This window comes from Halictus rubicundus, chromosome 3, assembly GCF_050948215.1.
Source record: "Halictus rubicundus isolate RS-2024b chromosome 3, iyHalRubi1_principal, whole genome shotgun sequence".
Lineage (NCBI taxonomy): Eukaryota > Metazoa > Arthropoda > Insecta > Hymenoptera > Halictidae > Halictus > Halictus rubicundus.
In genome coordinates this window covers 1296475-1314752 of record NC_135151.1, presented here as the reverse complement: position 1 = coordinate 1314752, position 18278 = coordinate 1296475, and the positions used below count along the sequence as shown (strand labels likewise).

The window sequence follows — 18278 nt, the reverse complement described above, 5'->3', positions numbered from 1 at the left end:
TGATCAATTAAGGTCTAAGGGAAGAGACATCCATTCTTAACAGCAACATCATGCAACTGACAGGGAAACATTTTTATTTTGCACAAAGCTCCGCGTACTAATGACTCAATTCCCCGATACCACCGATACCTGCTGTCTCCCCTGAAAAGACAAGAAGAATGCCAAGGATTGAAGTGTTCGGTGAGCCTCGAGATCCATCGAGACTCTCGTTCGCCATCGATTCTTCCAGTATATCGGCGATCGTTCAACGAGGTTTCAACGGCGGTTCTCGACTCGAGCATTATCGGCGACAATTTCGGCTACCGACGTACCTGCGCGCCGGTGCCTTTGTATCGAGGAGGGCTGACGGGGTGGGGATGGGAAGGGAAGGGAAAATTTCGAGCGAGCATTAAGGGTATTCGTAGCGTCTTGATTCAAAGCCAGCCGGTATAAATTAATCGAGTTACGACAGCGTTTCTCGGCATAACGACCTCGGTAATCCCGGACACCGAGCACACAGGCAAACGCGCGCGCGGCAAGAGAGAGCGCGCGCGTTTCATTCTGCTCGGATCGTTACCGCTCCATTTGTGCGCCCGAGAGTCAACGACCCGTCGCGCGAACACGCGCGAACCTCGATCTGCGAAAATCGCTGGTCGAACATGCCCTCGGGAAGAAGGAGAAGAAGAAGAAGAGATTTCGGGGGGAAGCTAGCCAGTGCGCGTAGAAGAAGAAAGTTCGAAAGAGTAAGCCATGGTTCGAGGAAGAGTATCGTTTCAAGTTTCCAAGAGGAAGAAGAAGACATTCCGTCGTTTTCCTGAAGAAGGAGACGCTTTGAGGGGGCCGGCAGGCATTTGGCCTTGACTGTCACGCTATGTTACGCTGTGCCTTTTTCCTAGACATTTTACGTCTTAAATAAGTAAGTAATCAATTAAAAATGTATACCACCGTGTTTGTACATGTCTTTGCTACGTCTGTCCAGAGCCTTTTTTCGATACGAACACTAAATCTCTCGAAATTTAGAGAAGACGCTTCAACGCTTCCAGGAAGAGGAAGACGTTTCAATGATTTCAAGAAGAAGAAAAACATGAAGAGGACACTCCAATGTTTCCACAGAGACGCAGAAAAATAAGAAGAAGAAATTTCCACGTTTCAAGGAAGAAGAAGACCTTTTAATGATTTCAAGAAGAAGAACAACATGAAGAGGACACTCCAATGTTTCCACAGAGGCGTAGAAAGAGAAGAAGAAGAAATTTCCACGTTTCAAGGAAAATGAAGAAGAAGATTCTTCAACGTTTTTAGAAAGTAAGAGAAGATGAAGAAGAAGACGCTGCAATGTTTCAAGGAAAAAGAAGAACAAGAAGAAGATGCTTCGACGTTTTAAGAGAGATGAGGAACAAGTGGGTGACGCTTCAACGATTTCAAATCGCCGGAAGAGACGCTTTAACGATTTCAAGACGAAGAAAGGAACGCTTCAACGTTTATAGAAAGAAGTAGAAGAAGAAAGGGACGTTGAAGAAAGGGGAGAATAAGAAGAAGAAGACGCTGCAACATTTCAAGGAAGAAGAAGACGTTTTAATGATTTCAGGAAGAAGAACATGAACGTTTGAATGTTTCCAGGTAGATGCAGAGAAAGAAGAAGAAGAAGAAGAAGTTTCCATGCTTCAAGGAAGATGAAAAACAAGAAGAACCAAACGTTTCAGGAAAGAAGAATGATTTAATACAGAAGTAGATTGATTTCTTCAAGGCAGAAGAAAGCTTGAAGGAAGAAAGAAGAATCTTCGAACGAGTATAGATAGCCGCAGTTAAACGAAGAAATCCGCTCGAACTATCTCTAGAAGATGAAGAAGGAGGAATGAACGATCGCGTATGAAGAAAACTTGAAGAGTAGGCCACGGTTACCGCGAACGTGAAAAACCCGCGCGAGGAGAGGCGAAGAGAGGAGAAGCTGGTTTTCCAGGAGGGTCGCGCGGCTCGTTCGAAGGCACCAAGAATTTCTCACGCTCGAAACATTCGTGCGGGGAATGCCGAGCACACGTAAATCTTGGCAAATCTTGCGAGTGGCCTTCCAGAGCGTCATCCTCTCGCGGAGGAGCCTGTCTTCTCTTCTGCTCCGCTCTATTTTCATCCTTTTTCCGAGTCCGCCGCTACTGCTCCCTTTTCATCGTTTTCCTCGCGAAGCCCAGCAAAGGAACGGCGCTCGTGACTCGCTTCTCTGGCGGAAGACGACTTCAGGGCCTTTTACTTTTCGTTGAGCCTACTCGTGCGCCTCGTCGTCGTCGTTCAGCAACGAGCTTAATTTTTTGCCTAAAGTTTCACGTTACCCCGACAGAGGTGCCAAATAATTTGTCGCGGTCTCGTCTCTAATTTAGAGAAGACGAGTCCAGTGATCCCTTGACGACGGAACGTGGAAAAGTTTCTTTCCAAAGAACTTTGTGTCCGAAGTGTTATGTCCGAAAGTTACAGCTTCGGAGTATGCTGCTCGTGGACGTAAGATATTTTCGGTAGATTGAATCCAATTTCGAGAATTGTTTATAAATCATCTGTGTTTTTCCTTGTACGAAAACAATAGATCAATGGAGTAAATTGCTCTGCACCGTTTTTGCATTAAAATCTAGAAGAGATCGATGCCAGAGCAAAAGAAGGAAAGAAGTTATGTGAGTGGGAGGAAGGAAGAAAGAAATATATAGAAGAGAGGGGGGATAGAAGAGATTAAGAAGAGGTGGATAAGGAAGAGAGATAGAGAGGAAGAGTGGAAAAGGATAGATAACAGAGAGAAAGAGGAAACTTGGAGAAAGGCGATAGAATCAAGATGTAATAAATGGTTTAAAGAGATGAGGGTGGAGAAGACGCCAGAATATTTAAAGAAGGGGTTGAAAGAGGAAAAATGGATTAGAATAGCGCGGTACAGATTGGAGAGTGAAATACTGGAAGGGCGGAAATGAAAGACGCTGCAGAAGGTGTGGGCTAAAAGAAGGGACTTGGGAATATATGTTAGGAAGGTGCAGAGAAGAAGCATGAGTGGAAGTAGGGATTCAAGAGAAGGTGAAAGGGATATTAGCGGAAGACGGAGGGGTAGAGGGGCTAATGGGAAAATTGGACAGAAAAAGAAAGGAAGTGCAGGATAGAAGATGAAAACAGAGAGAGAGAGGGAAAGAGAGAATGAAAAAAAAAGAAGAAAACATTAATAACAATTGTGATGGGAACGGATTCACCCTTGTAACTCGTAAGGGAACAATAAATACACATACGTACACATAATACATACAGTGAGTGTAAAAAGTATTCGTACACCTCTTATAGGCTTAAAAAACCATGTATTTCTCTATGTAATTGCACACATGTTTATAAAACGAAACATAATTGTAATTTTTATATATTTTAACTACATACTGTTATATAAATATACTTGAAAAAGTTTACCTTTAACGAGAAAAATTAGAAAGTATGAGAAGTGTTTCTAAATTGGCGCGCAAAAAGTATTCGTACAGGTACTAGAATGTACTCGAAAGGCGTCCCATTGTTTATTATTATTTATTATGGTTTAGCGGGGCCCGACAGGGTCTTTGATGCACAGTCTAGTGGCAACCTTCTGCAAAACCGGTCAATTTTTACAACATTCGGTAAAATGGGTCGTAAAGGTAAGGAAACAAGTGAGACTGAAAGAAAAATTATTATACAACTGCATAATCAGTGCAAATCATTGCGAGAAATAGCAAAAACAAATAATAGGCCACACAGCACTATACAAGGAATTATAGATCGATATGGTGAACGAAAAACCAATAAAAATAAAGCGAAATCTGGTCATTCTCGAAAACTTAGTTTACGCGATGAACGTTTCATAGTGCGTGAAATAAAAACAAATCCTAAAATTAGTGCCCCTAAGATCGCTGCTGAGCTTGCAAACAACGCTGGAGTAAGTGTATGTGCCAGCACTATTCGTAATTGTTTACGAAATAATGAATACCACGGCCGAGTTGCTCGCAAAAAGTATTTCGTAAATGCCGCAAATAGAAAGAAGAGACTTGATTTCGCGGAAGATAATATTAATAAGCCTATCGAGTTTTGGCGAAGAGTCATATTTACCGATGAAAGTAAATTTAATGTTTTTGGCTCTGATGGCAAGTGTACGGTCTGGAGGAAGAAAAATACAGAGTTACAAAAAGAAAATCTACGTCCCACAGTAAAACACGGCGGAGGTTCGGTTTATGGTTTGGGATTGTATGAGTGCTGCTGGAGTGGGGTCATTACAGTTCATCGAGGGGATCATGGACCACAGAATATACCTAAACATACTAAAAAACCCATATTGTAAGTGATGCAGAAAAAATGTGTATAAAAGACAACTTTATCTTCACTCAAGGCAATGACCTCAAACATACAGCACGCAACACAAGAAAGTGGTTGGTTTATAACACACCACAATATTTGAAAACACCTCCACAATCACCGGATATTAATCCGATCGAAAATTTATGGGATCTGCGTGATAAAAAAATCCGAACCCGGCATATTTCAAGTAAAGAACAATTAAAACTTTCTCTCCAACAGGAATGGTGCATTATTACAGACGAAATCACATCCAATTTAGTGGATTCAATGCCAAGAAGACTGGACGCAATTATACAGTCGAAAGGCTATCCAACGAAATATTAATTTAATTTATTTTCGCAAATTATAACACGTTTATTGCTAAATTTGTGACGTGTACGAATACTTTTTGCATGCTAATTTTTAGAGACATCAGACTGTTTTTAATATATCTCATTAACGTTAACTTTTCGTTAATTTATTTATGTCACATTTTGTAGTTGAAACATATAATAATCGTAATTGTGTGTTTGTTTTATAAAAAATCTCCAATTACATAAAGAAATATATGGTTTTCTAAATCTATAAGCGGTGTACGAATACTTTTTACACTCACTGTATACATAATAGGCTCAAATATTGAACGTGGAAAAGTTAATATAAAATTCTTGACTAGTAGCACGATTGCTCCGAGCTTCAACTATTCTAGACTAATTACCATTTGAGGCATAAATATCCGAAATCACGGGGTGTGACGAATGCAACGTTACTGACCGTCGCGCAGAAATGCTGAGGGATCGTCGCGAGGATTCATAAGAAAGTCCTTGTTTCCGCAGTTAATGCCCTGTGGCCGGAGGGTTCCGTTAGCACGTGGTTTGAACAGCACGAGCTTATTCCGTGTAGATCGCCATCGAGAGTAGAGGCGAGAGAGACTGCTATCGATCTTGCAACAGCCCTAGGGGGCAACGGCGACGACTACGAGGTCGTCGACGAGGCGCGTCGATTCACGAGCAGATCCGAGTTATTATTCGATAGTACCCGCGGCAGTTAATGAAACAGGGTAGCTAAGCACTCAGAGCATAGCTCGTCGTCTTCTCTCTCTCTCGGAGCCCCGACCATGTTGCGGCGCTGCCACGAACGTTATCACGGCGGGACAGCGAATCCTCCGGTAAGTCATAAACTTGGCTAACTTCGACACGGTATCTTACCCCGTAAATTGACCAAGAAGACCGGACTAATTTTCATGGTCGTGCAAACCTCTCTCTCTCTCCCCCCTTCTCTGTTTCTCTCTGGTTCTCGTTGTCAGTCTCTGGCAAGCTCTCTCGGCCGAGTGCGGATCCTGTAATCGCGAGGCTCCCCGTTTGCCAACGCTGCTGCCGCGCCGGCCCGTTTCCAACGGCACGACCAATCGACTCGACGCTCGCTATTAACATCCGTTAACGTGTGCACCGATCTAATTGCCTCGAAACGAATCGCGCGATTACGATTCAGCTTCCGCGTCGTCTGCTTCGCGGCAAAGGCCATAGATTTTACCACGAGAATCGCCGATCCATCGGCGCCGGATTAGACTGACCGATCGGACCTCGAGCTATGGCGTGCAGTCGATGTCCAAGCGGGAATCAAGCGCTGGTAAGTCGATCCGAAAGATCGATCCGTGAAACAGGGTCGCTTTCCACGATTTCCTGACTGTTCTCTCATCCGGCACTTTTTGACGAGCTCGGTAGTCATAAAATCGATCCCACCGAATATCAATTGATTAATACTGAAATTAACTAGATTACAGCGTAATGTGAATACTTCGCTGTCGGATCACTAACAATTGTTATTAATAACGTTCAATGTTTTTATGAACGAGACGGTTGAAACTTGCCGGAAAAATTCGTGCAGCATGTTAGAAGAGGAAAAATTTATTTCCACCTAACATCTGTTTCTTCAAATTGACTCGGGCAATTTTTATTTTGTATAAAAATTCACAAAAACATATTACATGTCCACGATAGAGGCACGTGTCTGGTAAAGAAGCAGTGACACAATATCGAGCTTTGAAACCGATACACGAAATGCTGGGCATTTTTACTTTACTCAATCGCATCTACAACTTTTTCGAGATTGATCGATCATCTTTCTAGTAGAACAACTTTGGACCGTCACACAGTGCGGACAAGTGGGGCACATCTCACGACACGTTTAAATCACAATGTACGAAAAATTCCTTTGGCAAAGCTGCATATCAGGAGGAAATTGATATTATCATTAATTTAAAAATCATTTAACAGTTATTTTTATGCATAAATATTGTGAACTTTTTTTTCAATTTATTAATTTTATTGTAAAATTTCGTTCTTTGTGAATAATTACCATTACATATGTAAATCGAAATGTAAAACATATGTAAAACATATGTAAAAATCTAAAAATATTACATTAACTGTTAATGAGTGTTGCAATAATAATTCTGTGTAATGGAAAGTGCTTACCAAGGTTTTCATAAATCAGATTTATTTTTTGTTCAAATTTTCAACGGTGGTTTTATTTATTAATTGCATATAAAACTTCAAATTAACGTGTAACAAAAACGGCAAAATATATCCTGAGATTCATACATATTCGGATATATTACTTATTATAGTTTACGAATTTTATAGTTTTATTTGCAACTAACTGCTACTTTTAATTTTATAAACTTTTTAAGAAGTGTCCATACCTTTCCTTTAGGATCTATCGTGGAAAAATTGTTAAATTCTTTTTAAATGTATTAGTTGTATTGTTAAATTTAATTTTCTGTGAATAATTAACAATATATATACATTCGTAAACAAATTTGGATTTTTGTCAAAAAATTTGCCACTTGTCCGCCACAGTCACATTGCGAAATTTACTGTTCAAAATTTACTGTGCGAAATTCAATGTTCGTGTATATCACGATATGAAATACATTTCTTTTGCAAAAAATACATATTAGGATGAAATACAATTTTGCAGTAATTATATATCCATCATTTTTATATATTCTTAATTTGTTTTTAATATATGTTTTATACCTATTGGAAAAGTAATAAGAATGTAAGGACAGTTGTTAAGTTTGTTAATTTTCTTTACTACTATTATAATTTCTTTAAAATTCTTGTTATTAATTTGACATGGTTCATTTATTATTAATTTCGTTTTAAATTTGTTAGTTTTTAAATTTATTAATTATTAGGACTACCCATAAGTAATCAATAATTTGCAAAGAATTTGTTTTGCCTTTAGTTCTGTACCGATCGTTGAAGAGGAAACACGTATTCTTTTACAGTTTTTGGTAAAGCAGCCTGTATTTAAAATATTCTAAAAAGTATAATTTTTTTACAAGCCTGTAATAAAATGGCGGCGTCCGTACCTTCCGAGGATATTCATATTCGTCTTACTTTTTTATTTTCATTTTCTTTGTAACAACAAAGAAAATTGGCGATGTTTATGGAGATGTATTGAAGGTCAACAAGTGTCAACGTTGGTCCAGAAGGTTTGTTGCTGGTGATTATGATCTCTCTGAAAGGCCTCGAAGTGGACGACCAGTTGAATTTGATAATGACACCCTAAAATCTCTAGTGGAAGCTGATCCAAAATTAAGTATACAAGAATTATCGAGAAGCCTTGAGTCTACATGGTCAACTATAAAAAAGCTCCTACACGAAATCGGAAAGGCATATAGGCAAGGAATATGTGTACCGCATCAATTATCCGAGACCAACAAGAATATTCGTCGATCAATTTGCACTTCATTGCTATCCAGATTTTGTAGAGATCTATTTCTTATCAGAATCGTTACCGGAGATGAAAAATGGATTTTTTATGATAACATAAAGCGTCCCAAGCAATGGCTTTCTGCAAATCAAAACGCAATATCAACCCCTAAACCTAGCTTATCACTTAGAAAGGTAGACTGTGCATTTGGTGGGACTGTCGTGGCATAATTCACTTTGAGTTGTTGAAACCTGGAGAAACAGTTACTGCTCAGTTGTATTGTCAGCAATTACAACGGCTGTATTCAGAACTATTGAAAAAGAGGGCATCTTTAGTCCACAGAAAAGGTGTAATACTGCAAATTGACAATGCCCGGCCCCATACTGCGAAACTCGCACGGGAAAAAATCAAAGAATTGCAATGGGAAGTTTTACCGCACCCTCCGTATTCACCGGGTATTGCTGCCTCTGACTATCATCTATCAGGAGCATTATTTAAGAAATAAAACATTTACTTCTGTAGAAGATGTAAAGAGCCACCTTGAGTCATATTTTGTTTCACAAACCCTGGATTTCTACAAGAGGGGGATTGAAAATTTGCAGGAAAGATGGCAAACTGTCCTTGATAATGATGGAGATTATATAATAAATTAAGAAATAAAAACTTGAATTTACTACTAAGTTTGTTTCAGATTTCAAAATAATTGATTACATATGGGTCCCCCTAATATATTGGTAAATTTAGTTTCCTGTAAAAAATGTTCCATACATATGTGGTGTCGGATGTCGGGCATGGGGATCGTGTCGAAACGTCGAGACGAAAACGACACCCTGTCGAGTGATTTGGGCGCCGTCGAGGACCGATACTCTTCGACTGTTTAGATTAAGATACAGCATTGGACTGTTTAGGTTAAGATACAGCATTGGACTGTTTAGGTTAAGATAGAGCATTAGACTGTTTAGCTTTAAGGAACTGTATGTGTGTGTTTGTGTATATGTGCGTGTGTGCGTAGAGTGCGAGCTTGGCGCGTTTTATTTTAACGAAGACGACGCAGTCGAGAGAAAAGCGCACGTGAGAGAACTTCGGCCTGCGAGTTGCGGTCAATCGCGTTGTGTACAATTGTTTTGTCTCTTTCCTATTTTCAAATATATATATACTGTTTTATTCTTTTTCCCGCACGTAGTCAGTCATATTCTATCCCACAAACTTTGGGGGCTCGTCCGGGATTCAAACTGACTTTCGTCGCGAGAATTTTGAAGAACAGTGTATAACTCGTGAAATTTTCGTTCGTCTGTGAATTGTGAAGTACATTCTAACGTGCCTATAGAACCATGGCTTCATCTCAAGGAGGCGCTGATGGTGGCTCAGATACACCCCAATTATCCCGCCTATTGGATCGTATGACAATTGCCGAACTGAAGCAAGAGTTAAGAGTTCGGAAACTGAAAAAATCTGGAAACAAGGCTGAACTTGTGGCGAGACTTCAAGCCGCGTTGGCTTGGGAAGCCGAATATGAAGACGACAGCGAAAATGATGGCGGCACCACCAATGACGAAGAACATGAGGATACGATAAGACACAGTGGTCGAGCAAAGAAAACGAATGAGTGCGGAACGTTGTTAACGTTCAAAGACGTCGAAGGTTCAATTCCTTCCTTCTCTGGGGATGACGAGATATCGGTTCGACGATGGTTGGAAGAATTCGAGGACGCGAGTGCATTATGTGGGTGGACAAGTGTCCAGAAAATCATATACGCAAAGCGATTGCTAAAGGGATCTGCTAAGATATTTATGAGACACGAGAAATGTGACAGATCGTGGGCTAGCTTTAAGGAAGCCCTCCAGGAAGAATTTTCGCAAACGGTGAATAGTGGCATGGTCCACAAGAAATTGATGGAACGGAGGAAAAAACGCGACGAGACATATCAAGAGTATGTATACGGCATGCTTGATATTGCGAGTCATGCAAAGGTGGAAACAGATGCGGTCATCCAATATATCATCGATGGTATTGAGGATGAAGAGATCAATAAAACCATCTTGTATGGCGCAGGAAGCATTCGTGTATTAAAGGAGAAATTCAGGATATACGAAATCATGAAGAAGAATGCGAAAACGAAGGCGAGGTTCACTGGAGAGAAGAAGATGACGGTGCAGTCACAGCAGACATCAGGTAGGACCCGACGATGTTTCACCTGTGGTTCCCGGAATCATCCAAGTGCTGAGTGTCCCACGAAAGACAAGGGTGTAAAGTGTTTTAAATGCCAAGAATATGGACATTTTGCGTCGAAATGCACTACGAAAGTGCCGGTGAATGTGTGCAGTGTGACAGGGCCACGAAACTAAAGCGAGAAGGAAGTGGTCATAGCGTCTAAAGGGATAACCGCTTTAATAGACACAGGTAGCGATTTAAGTTTAATCCGTGCGGAACAGTACGTAAATATAGGCGCGCCGCGTTTAAGCGAAAAAACAATCAACTTCCAGGGTGTCGGCGCAAGCGATAACAGTACATTAGGCGAGTTCGTGACGGAGATCGAAATTGATGGTACGATGTATTCCATTAAATTGCATGTTGTTTCCGATACACTGCTGCCATACGGAGTATTAATTGGTACAGATTTCTTAAATACGGTGGACGTTCGAATAAAAAATGGAAGCATCACGATTTGTGAAAATATAAACTCTAGCGAGTCTACCGTTCCGGAAGTTTTTCACATCAGCACTTGCGAAAGTAATAGCGAATTAGATCTTTCACATATCCGTAGCATTGATCATCGGAAGCGAATCGAAGAATTAAGACAAAAATACGCACCTAATAAAGTTCAGAATTTAGATATTAAAATGAACATCGTGCTGACAGATAATATCCCCGTGTATCAACGACCGCGTAGATTATCTCCTCCCGAGAAGGAGGAAGTGAATGCACAAATAGACGAATGGTTAGAAAATAAGATTATCCAACGGTCACAATCAGACTACGCGAGTCCTATTGTCTTAGTAAAAAAAAAGAATGGTTCCACGAGACTTTGTATAGACTACAGGAGATTGAACAACAAAATAGTAAAGGACCGATATCCACTTCCTCTTATCGAAGATCATTTAGACCGATTACAAGACGCGCGTATTTTTAGTACACTAGATCTGAAGAACGGATTTTTCCGCGTAGAGATAGAAAAGAATTCGAGAAAATACACTACATTTGTGACACCAGATGGACAATACGAATTCCTACGTGTTCCGTTTGGGTTGTGCAACTCTCCATCTGTGTTTCAGAGGTATATTAATGCGATATTTCAGGAATTAATAGCGAAGGGACTAGTGTTGGTCTATATGGATGATTTGGTTGTTCCCTCTCGTGATTGCGAAGACGGTCTCCATAATTTAGAAATAGTTTTAAAAACTGCGAGCGAATACGGGCTTAGGATAAATTGGGAAAAGTGCCAGTTTATTCAAACGAGAATAGAGTATTTAGGATATATTATAGAAAATGGGACGATCCGACCGTCGGATCACAAAACTAGCGCGGTCATGAAATTTCCAAAGCCGTCAAATGTTAAGAGTGTGCAGAGTTTCTTAGGATTGACAGGATATTTTAGAAAATTTATCTCGCAATATTCGATCATAGCACGTCCGTTGACAAACTTATTAAAGAAAAACACATCGTTTTATTTTGGTCTCGAAGAAGAAAGAGCATTCGATAGTTTGAAACTATGTACTACTCAGTTCTCAACCCATATTGAAACTGTATAACGCAAAAGCTGAAACACAATTGCATACCGACGCGTCTGGTTTTGGATGTGGAGCGATATTGTTGCAGCGAGATAGCGATGATAATGCGTTCCATCCCACTTATTATGCAAGTTGGAAGAATAGTCCTAGCGAAGAAAAATACACGAGTTACGAGCTCGAGGTATTAGCGATAATAAGAGCGCTTAGAAAATTTAGGGTTTATTTATTAGGTATTCCTTTTAAGATAATTACGGATTGTCAGGCATTTTCCCTAACAATGAAGAAGCGTGATTTGTGCGTGCGAGTAGGTAGATGGGCTCTACTTTTAGAAGAGTTCAATTATATTGTAGAACACCGGCCGGGTAAAAATATGTGCCACGTAGATGCGTTAAGTCGTTATCCCACGTCAATAATGTACATCGGAGGACTGGAAAACAGCGTTTTGTCTAGTATTAAGAGAGCGCAAAGTGAAGACAGTGAGCTAAGAGAGATAATAAGTGCCGTAAATCAGCATAATTGTTTTGTCTCTTTCCTATTTTCAAATATATATATATATACTGTTTTATTCTTTTTCCCGCACGTAGTCAGTCATATTCTATCCCACACATATATACATCAATAAGCAAATTACGAGAAGTGCCCAAAAACAGGCCCTTTGTCCACACTGTGCGTCAGTAGCCAGAGACCAAAGGCTCCACCGTCCAAGTGCCTCACCGATTCGCGGAGCCTTCGCAAATCCGCGAAAGTCGACGTCGCAGTATCTCTTGGGTTTCCGGTCGCGCGGATTCTCGTGCGAATTAAACGCGATTATTTGCCGTCGCGACGGCCATTCGAAGGCTCCGTTTGAACGCGGGATTCGCGGGAAAAACGTCGTCGACGCGTTATTGCGACTCGACCGAGCAGAAACGGAGTAGCGCTGCTCCGGCCGTTTTCCTTCATCGTAGTGCGCGCAAGAGAGACAGAGAAAGAGAGAGAGAGAACGAACGGCGGTGAAAAATTTTTCGCCGAACGTGGAAGAAAGGGACGAGAGGCGACGAACGACGGTGTGTGTCGGGGCAGGAAGAATGGTGTGAAAACCGTGGGGTGAAGCGCAGGATGCCGAAGGTCTGCGGCGCTCTTTTTGCCTGGCGCGACGCTGGAAACTCGTTCTCCACGGCTCACCGTTCCGGGATCGAAGATTGAAGTCTCGCCACGAGCCAAACGTAATTACTTTGGTTCTCTTTCATCTTCGCTCTAGCTGTCGCCTTGGGCAAACTGTAAGACCCTTGCTGGGTCAACCCGTTCTCTAAAGGCTCTTAAGTGCGACAGTTTATTTGCTCGGCTAAGGTCGGACGCAGAAAGAGAAGAAGACACTCGGGGTCCGCCTTTGAGATCGAATCGTGAGACGTCCAGCGGATAGACGGCCGCGCAAAATGAGTTTTCGTCGCCCCCGACACTCGGCCTTCTCCGCCACTTTTTCCCCCGGAACGGAAAACTCGCGGGAAATCACTATGTTTCGCGAGGATTCGCGGCGTGGGGCTCGCGCTTTGCGCTCCGGTGTACAGTGTCAGTCGGTCGCACGTTCGGTCCAATAAGTATTCGTGTACACTCTTTAACCTCTTGTACTGTAATATTGAGTCAGACTCGTGATCAAGACACGAATAGAATTTTCTAAATATGTATAATATTAATTTAGCCATTACGGAACACGTGATTATACAATAAATATAAATTTTCTATTTTCCTTAGTAGATTATAGGCATCGAAGAAGTTCTAATCATTGTAATCGGAAAATAAATTGTAGTGCATGGGGTTAACACTTTCAGTGTCCAATCAATGCTCAATCAAAAATTCCATGAAGTCAAGATGTACGATATTGAAAGTACTCTGTCAATCTTCTTCTATTTTACCGATCACATTTGTTACACTTTGTGCATTGACGCGAAGTTAATATACAAATCTTGACAAACAACCGCATCACCCGTTGCAACATCAACGGAGAGGACATCTTCATCGTCCTGTTCGCGGTCGCGCTACCCGCGTAGGATATCACGATATCCGTTTGCCTCGCGGATACGATCGTTTCCTCGTTTGCAAAGGAGGAGCCGAATATACAACGAGTAGATCCGATTTCAATAGCGCCTAGCGATATCGAAACCGCAACCTATGACGGGTTCGCCGATTGGTTCCGCGTCTCGATTCGTCTATGCGATCCCCTTTAAAGGGATACCTCTGCCATAGCATGCTGCGGCTCGCAACAATGGGATCGGTCGAACGGTAACCGCAAATCGAGGTTAATCGATCGATCCCCCCATACCTGGCTCCCCGCGATTCTTTCGCGATCCAGAAGACGAATCCACGATCAATCTCGGAATCGACTTTCTCACCGGTGAGCGAGGTGAAGCGACTTTCTCGGTGACAGTTGATGGTCTTCGGCATCGAAGGATCCCGAAGTTCTGGGAAGACTTCGGCTTCGAGGAAAATAATTTTTCACAAAGATCCACTAACGCGTCTGACCATTCCCACCGTTCCTTCTTCTTCTAAATGCTTACGCTCTGACGTAATCTACAGATTTAGAAATATTGGGTTGTAACGTAAATTCGTTCGGTCGCAAATATAAATGCGTTCTAATTTTAACGATTCGGTTATGCATAGACTGCGGATGTTTATGCAATTTTCAATTTTTCTAGGCGAATTTCAAGTAAGTGGATTCAAATGAAATCTTAGAGTAAGGAGCAAAACTGATTACGCACTATTTGAAACTGCATAACTTTTTTCAAATTAGTCCAAATAACTTTAGTGTTTTTGAGAAGTTAGAAGGATTAGTTTATTAGACGGGATGTAAAAAATTTTTGACAAAAATTTGAATTGTTCGGAATCGTGAAAGAAATAGTAAAAGTTGGTTTTTTCAGCTTTTTTATCAGAGCCTGTATTGAAAATTTAAAGAATGTGTTTGATTCGCTCGAATAAATTATATCCATGCTGAAAATTTCACCGATATTTGTTACTTCGTTTACGAGGTATAAACGAGATTAAAAGTGGGAAAATTGCCATTGTTCACGATTTTCGACTTAAAATCGCGCTTTTAACTACGCGCTTTTACTAATTTGAAAAAAGTTATGCTGTGTAATCAGTTTTGCTCCTTACTGTATGTTCAGTGGTAGTAGCCTTTGTAGACCCGACATTCAAAGAAATTGTATTAAATTCTATTGAATTTTATGTTCTAGCATTTTTTGAAAGTTTCCAAATGCCATAAATGCATAAAGGTCCGTAGTCTCGTTATGAGTCATTGCGAATGCAGATGACTGTGCTTAACTCAAATCTACTTATAGTCAGCAGTTGAATTGATCGATTGTGATTCTGTGCATGAGAAGCTGCTTATGAAAAATCTTGATGTCATGAAAGAGGTTCTTTCTGGATAAATGAAATATTATTTATCCGGTTTTCAACATTGAAAGAGACGTTAGTCCCTGGGGACCGACTGTATCGAATTTATAAACTATAATATTGTTGAATTCGTACAATATTACAAAATACGCTCACCGTCTTTATAGGTCCAATTGGAACAGATTAAACAGAAACGAGGCGAGCAAGTCTTTTGCTGATGCACAGGCATGCTTTTTGCATTTAAATTCGAATAAAGAGTACAATCAAAAGCGAGACGAAATTAGCTTAAATTAGCTCGTGTAACGCGTTAACATTTTCATTCTGGTATAAAACGTATACGACTCGATACGATGAAACAGCCAACTATTGCGTGCCAGTGTGTCGAATGCACAGTGCATTCTAGGATCAAAGTACAAAGTCGACAAAGTTCATCCTGTCTGCGAGATCTGCGTAAAGACAAAAGCAAAGGAAAATGCAACAGGCAGCGTTACCTAAGGATATTTTTCAAACATATCCAATTTCTACGGTGAACTCGGAATAATTTGCCATATTTCCACCGAGAAACATCTTTTGTCAAGTAACCGAGTAAACTTCCGATTCTGGCGTGTATGCGGTTTTCCGAAGGGAAGGAGGACTGTGGAGTTGCTGATGGATAGCCGATAACAGGAGAAAATCGTCGATTTAACGAACGTAGCACGGTGTACGAGGAAAATTTGATTGGAAGTCGGACAAGAGCGTGTTCCCGTTGTCACGTTCTCTTCGATGCTCGGAGAGCACGGATCGGTCATCCGTCGCCGGTTCGCGACGTGTGAACTGTAAATTGTGGCGGCGCAAGGGGGTTGGCAAAGGGGTCGCAGGAGGCACACGAGGGTGGCGGCATTCCGCTCGAGTTCCTAATGCAAACGTAATCTAGCTAAGGTCAGCGCATGCTGCTTTGTAAGCCGCCGGCGGTTCGGAATTAATGTTGGCTCTGCAATCCGCCTCCACGCCCCACCGGTACACGCCTCTCTCTCTCTCTCTCTCTCTCTCTCTCTCTCTCTCTCTCTCTCTCTTTCTCACCCTCTCGGATCCTGTTGCCACCATCCGCGCGAATTTCATACGCTTCAAACCGGACGGCAGAAAAAAACTGCCTCGCTCCGGGAGCTGCCGCGACATGTCGCTTTCGCGGAATTTCGGATCTCCCTAAAACACCGGACTCCATTTTGGAATCAGGAGCTCCACGCTTGGAGGACAATTTCACCGTATACCTCGTCTTGCATTGCAACTTATGACTGCGCAAGCAACGGGGAAGACAAGACGGATCGCGTGTGGCGGCCGTTACACTGATTTGTTTCTGAGCTGTTCAGTTCATTTACAGCAACAAATGAATTTATGGACGTTAGTCGCGTTTGCTACGCGTTCGATTTAATTCGATCATAAATTAGCTTGGCGTCCGAGTTGGCTGGTTTCTCTGGACGACGGAGAGGGACGAAAAACACGTTGGCGAAAGATAATAACGGACTCGTGCTCGAATGCTTTGAAATCGGATGAGATAGGAAACGAGGCGAGCACGCCGCGCGAAGTTCTACCGCTCGAATAAACGGAATCGATAGCCGAAATGTCGTTACCCCGATTCAATTCTTGCCGTCGCGCCGGCATGCACATTCGAACCTAATACGATGCAACTTTCAGAGCCGAGTCGAGAATGCCTCGCGTGGATATCCGCTGCACTCGTCAGTTTACCACCCTCTCTCCTCGTTCCTCCATATATATATAAAAAGTGATATACATATATATATCTCGGTTTCTGGTTCGGTCTCTATCGAGCGAGGCGGGTCCGCAGAAAAGGAACTGCTGGTTCAGAAGGAACCGGCTCGGAACGCTCCGGCGAGCTTGCACCACGCGCATTTCCATACAATTCAACCGTATGAAGTAATATTAGATCGTGCGTTGCCGCCGCGAGTTCCGCTCCGATTGAAACGTTAAACGAGGTATGTATCGCGTTTCGCAAACAACCACCGTGATGAGCAGACTGCGGATCTCTTTGCAAAATAAGAACCGTTTCTATTAGTTTCAGGCGACAGGAAGCATAAAGACATTTGCGTCTTTCTCGAGTCATTTTTATAAGTTAGAAGACATTCACCGATTCACTTAATTCACTTTTCTCCGATTCACTTAATCGTTCCACCGTTTTAGATTGTGCAGAACCGTTCTTGTCGTGAACGCATAAAATCTGCGGTCCGGTGATTAGGAAAACAAACCTAGGAATATTCCGGAGAATTTTGATGCCGAGACTTTTACTTCAGAACTTGCTGCAAAACGATACGATTCGATTATATCTCCATTGGTAGTCCTGCTAATTTATTTAGAACTGTTAAGAAACCCTATACAGTGATTTCTCTATATATGTCACCAAGACCTCGATAATAAACGTCGTGGAATTATGCCCACTACCGCGGAGTGAAGGGCCAAGAGGCTCAAGAGGCCTCAGACGCCGAGGAGTGTGAACATAACACGGCTGAGGTATGTCTCCTGGACGATACATGACGTTGTCAAGACCCGTGTTGTTGACATATATTGAGAATTCACTGTAATTGTATTGGGTTGGAAGGAAAATTCGTGGCGTTTTTAAGTAAAAATTTAAAGATAAAATTAAAACACTTAGTAGTAGTCGTTTATTCAATAACATGATAAGCTACCTCAAAAATGGCACACGGTAATAGAACAGGACGGAAATGTATGTATACATGTGTTCCCTTACGAGTTACAAAGGTGAACATGTTTCCTTTACAATTTACTATTGGGGGAACCATAAGTACACAATTATTTTGAAATCTAAAACAAACTTTGTAGTAAATTCAAGCTTTTATTTCTTAATTTATTATATAATCCCCATCATTATCAAGGACAGTTTGACATCTTTCCTGAAAATTTTCAATTACCCTCTTATAGAAATCCAGGGTTCGTGAAACAAAATATGACTCAAGGTGCCTCCTTACATCTTCTACAGAAGCGAATGTTTTATTTCTTAAATGATGCTTCAGAAATCTGGAAAGATGATAGTCAGAGGGAGCAATATCCGGTGAGCACGGGGGGTGCGGTAAAACTTCTCATTGCAATTCTTTGATTTTTTCCCGTGTGAGTTTCGCTGTATGGGGCCGAGCATAGTCAATTTGCAGTATTACACCTTTT

At 41.5% G+C, this 18278-nt stretch overlaps 1 protein-coding gene across 1 annotated transcript; it reads left to right on the top strand.

Annotated features, from left to right (window-relative positions):
• Positions 1–9344: 9344 nt before the first annotated feature.
• LOC143353023 (uncharacterized) lies at positions 9345–13140 on the top strand. Its single transcript, XM_076786118.1, has 5 exons — positions 9345–10335; positions 10414–11756; positions 11830–12217; positions 12392–12498; positions 12979–13140. Exons 1-5 carry the CDS (start codon positions 9345–9347, stop codon positions 13138–13140), a joined length of 2991 nt encoding a protein of 996 aa, XP_076642233.1.
• The last annotated feature ends 5138 nt before the right edge of the window (positions 13141–18278 follow it).

What these genes read in the sequence shown, in the direction of transcription:
- LOC143353023 (XM_076786118.1), top strand. Translation starts at nt 9,345, where the DNA reads ATGGCTTCATCTCAAGGAGGCGCTGATGGTGGCTCAGATACACCCCAA. An exon ending in AGTGCCGGTGAATGTGTGCA is followed by an intron (nt 10,336 to 10,413) that starts GTGTGACAGGGC and finishes TAATAGACACAG; the next exon opens with GTAGCGATTTAAGTTTAATC. An exon ending in CCGCGAAAGTCGACGTCGCA is followed by an intron (nt 12,499 to 12,978) that starts GTATCTCTTGGG and finishes TCTTCGCTCTAG; the next exon opens with CTGTCGCCTTGGGCAAACTG.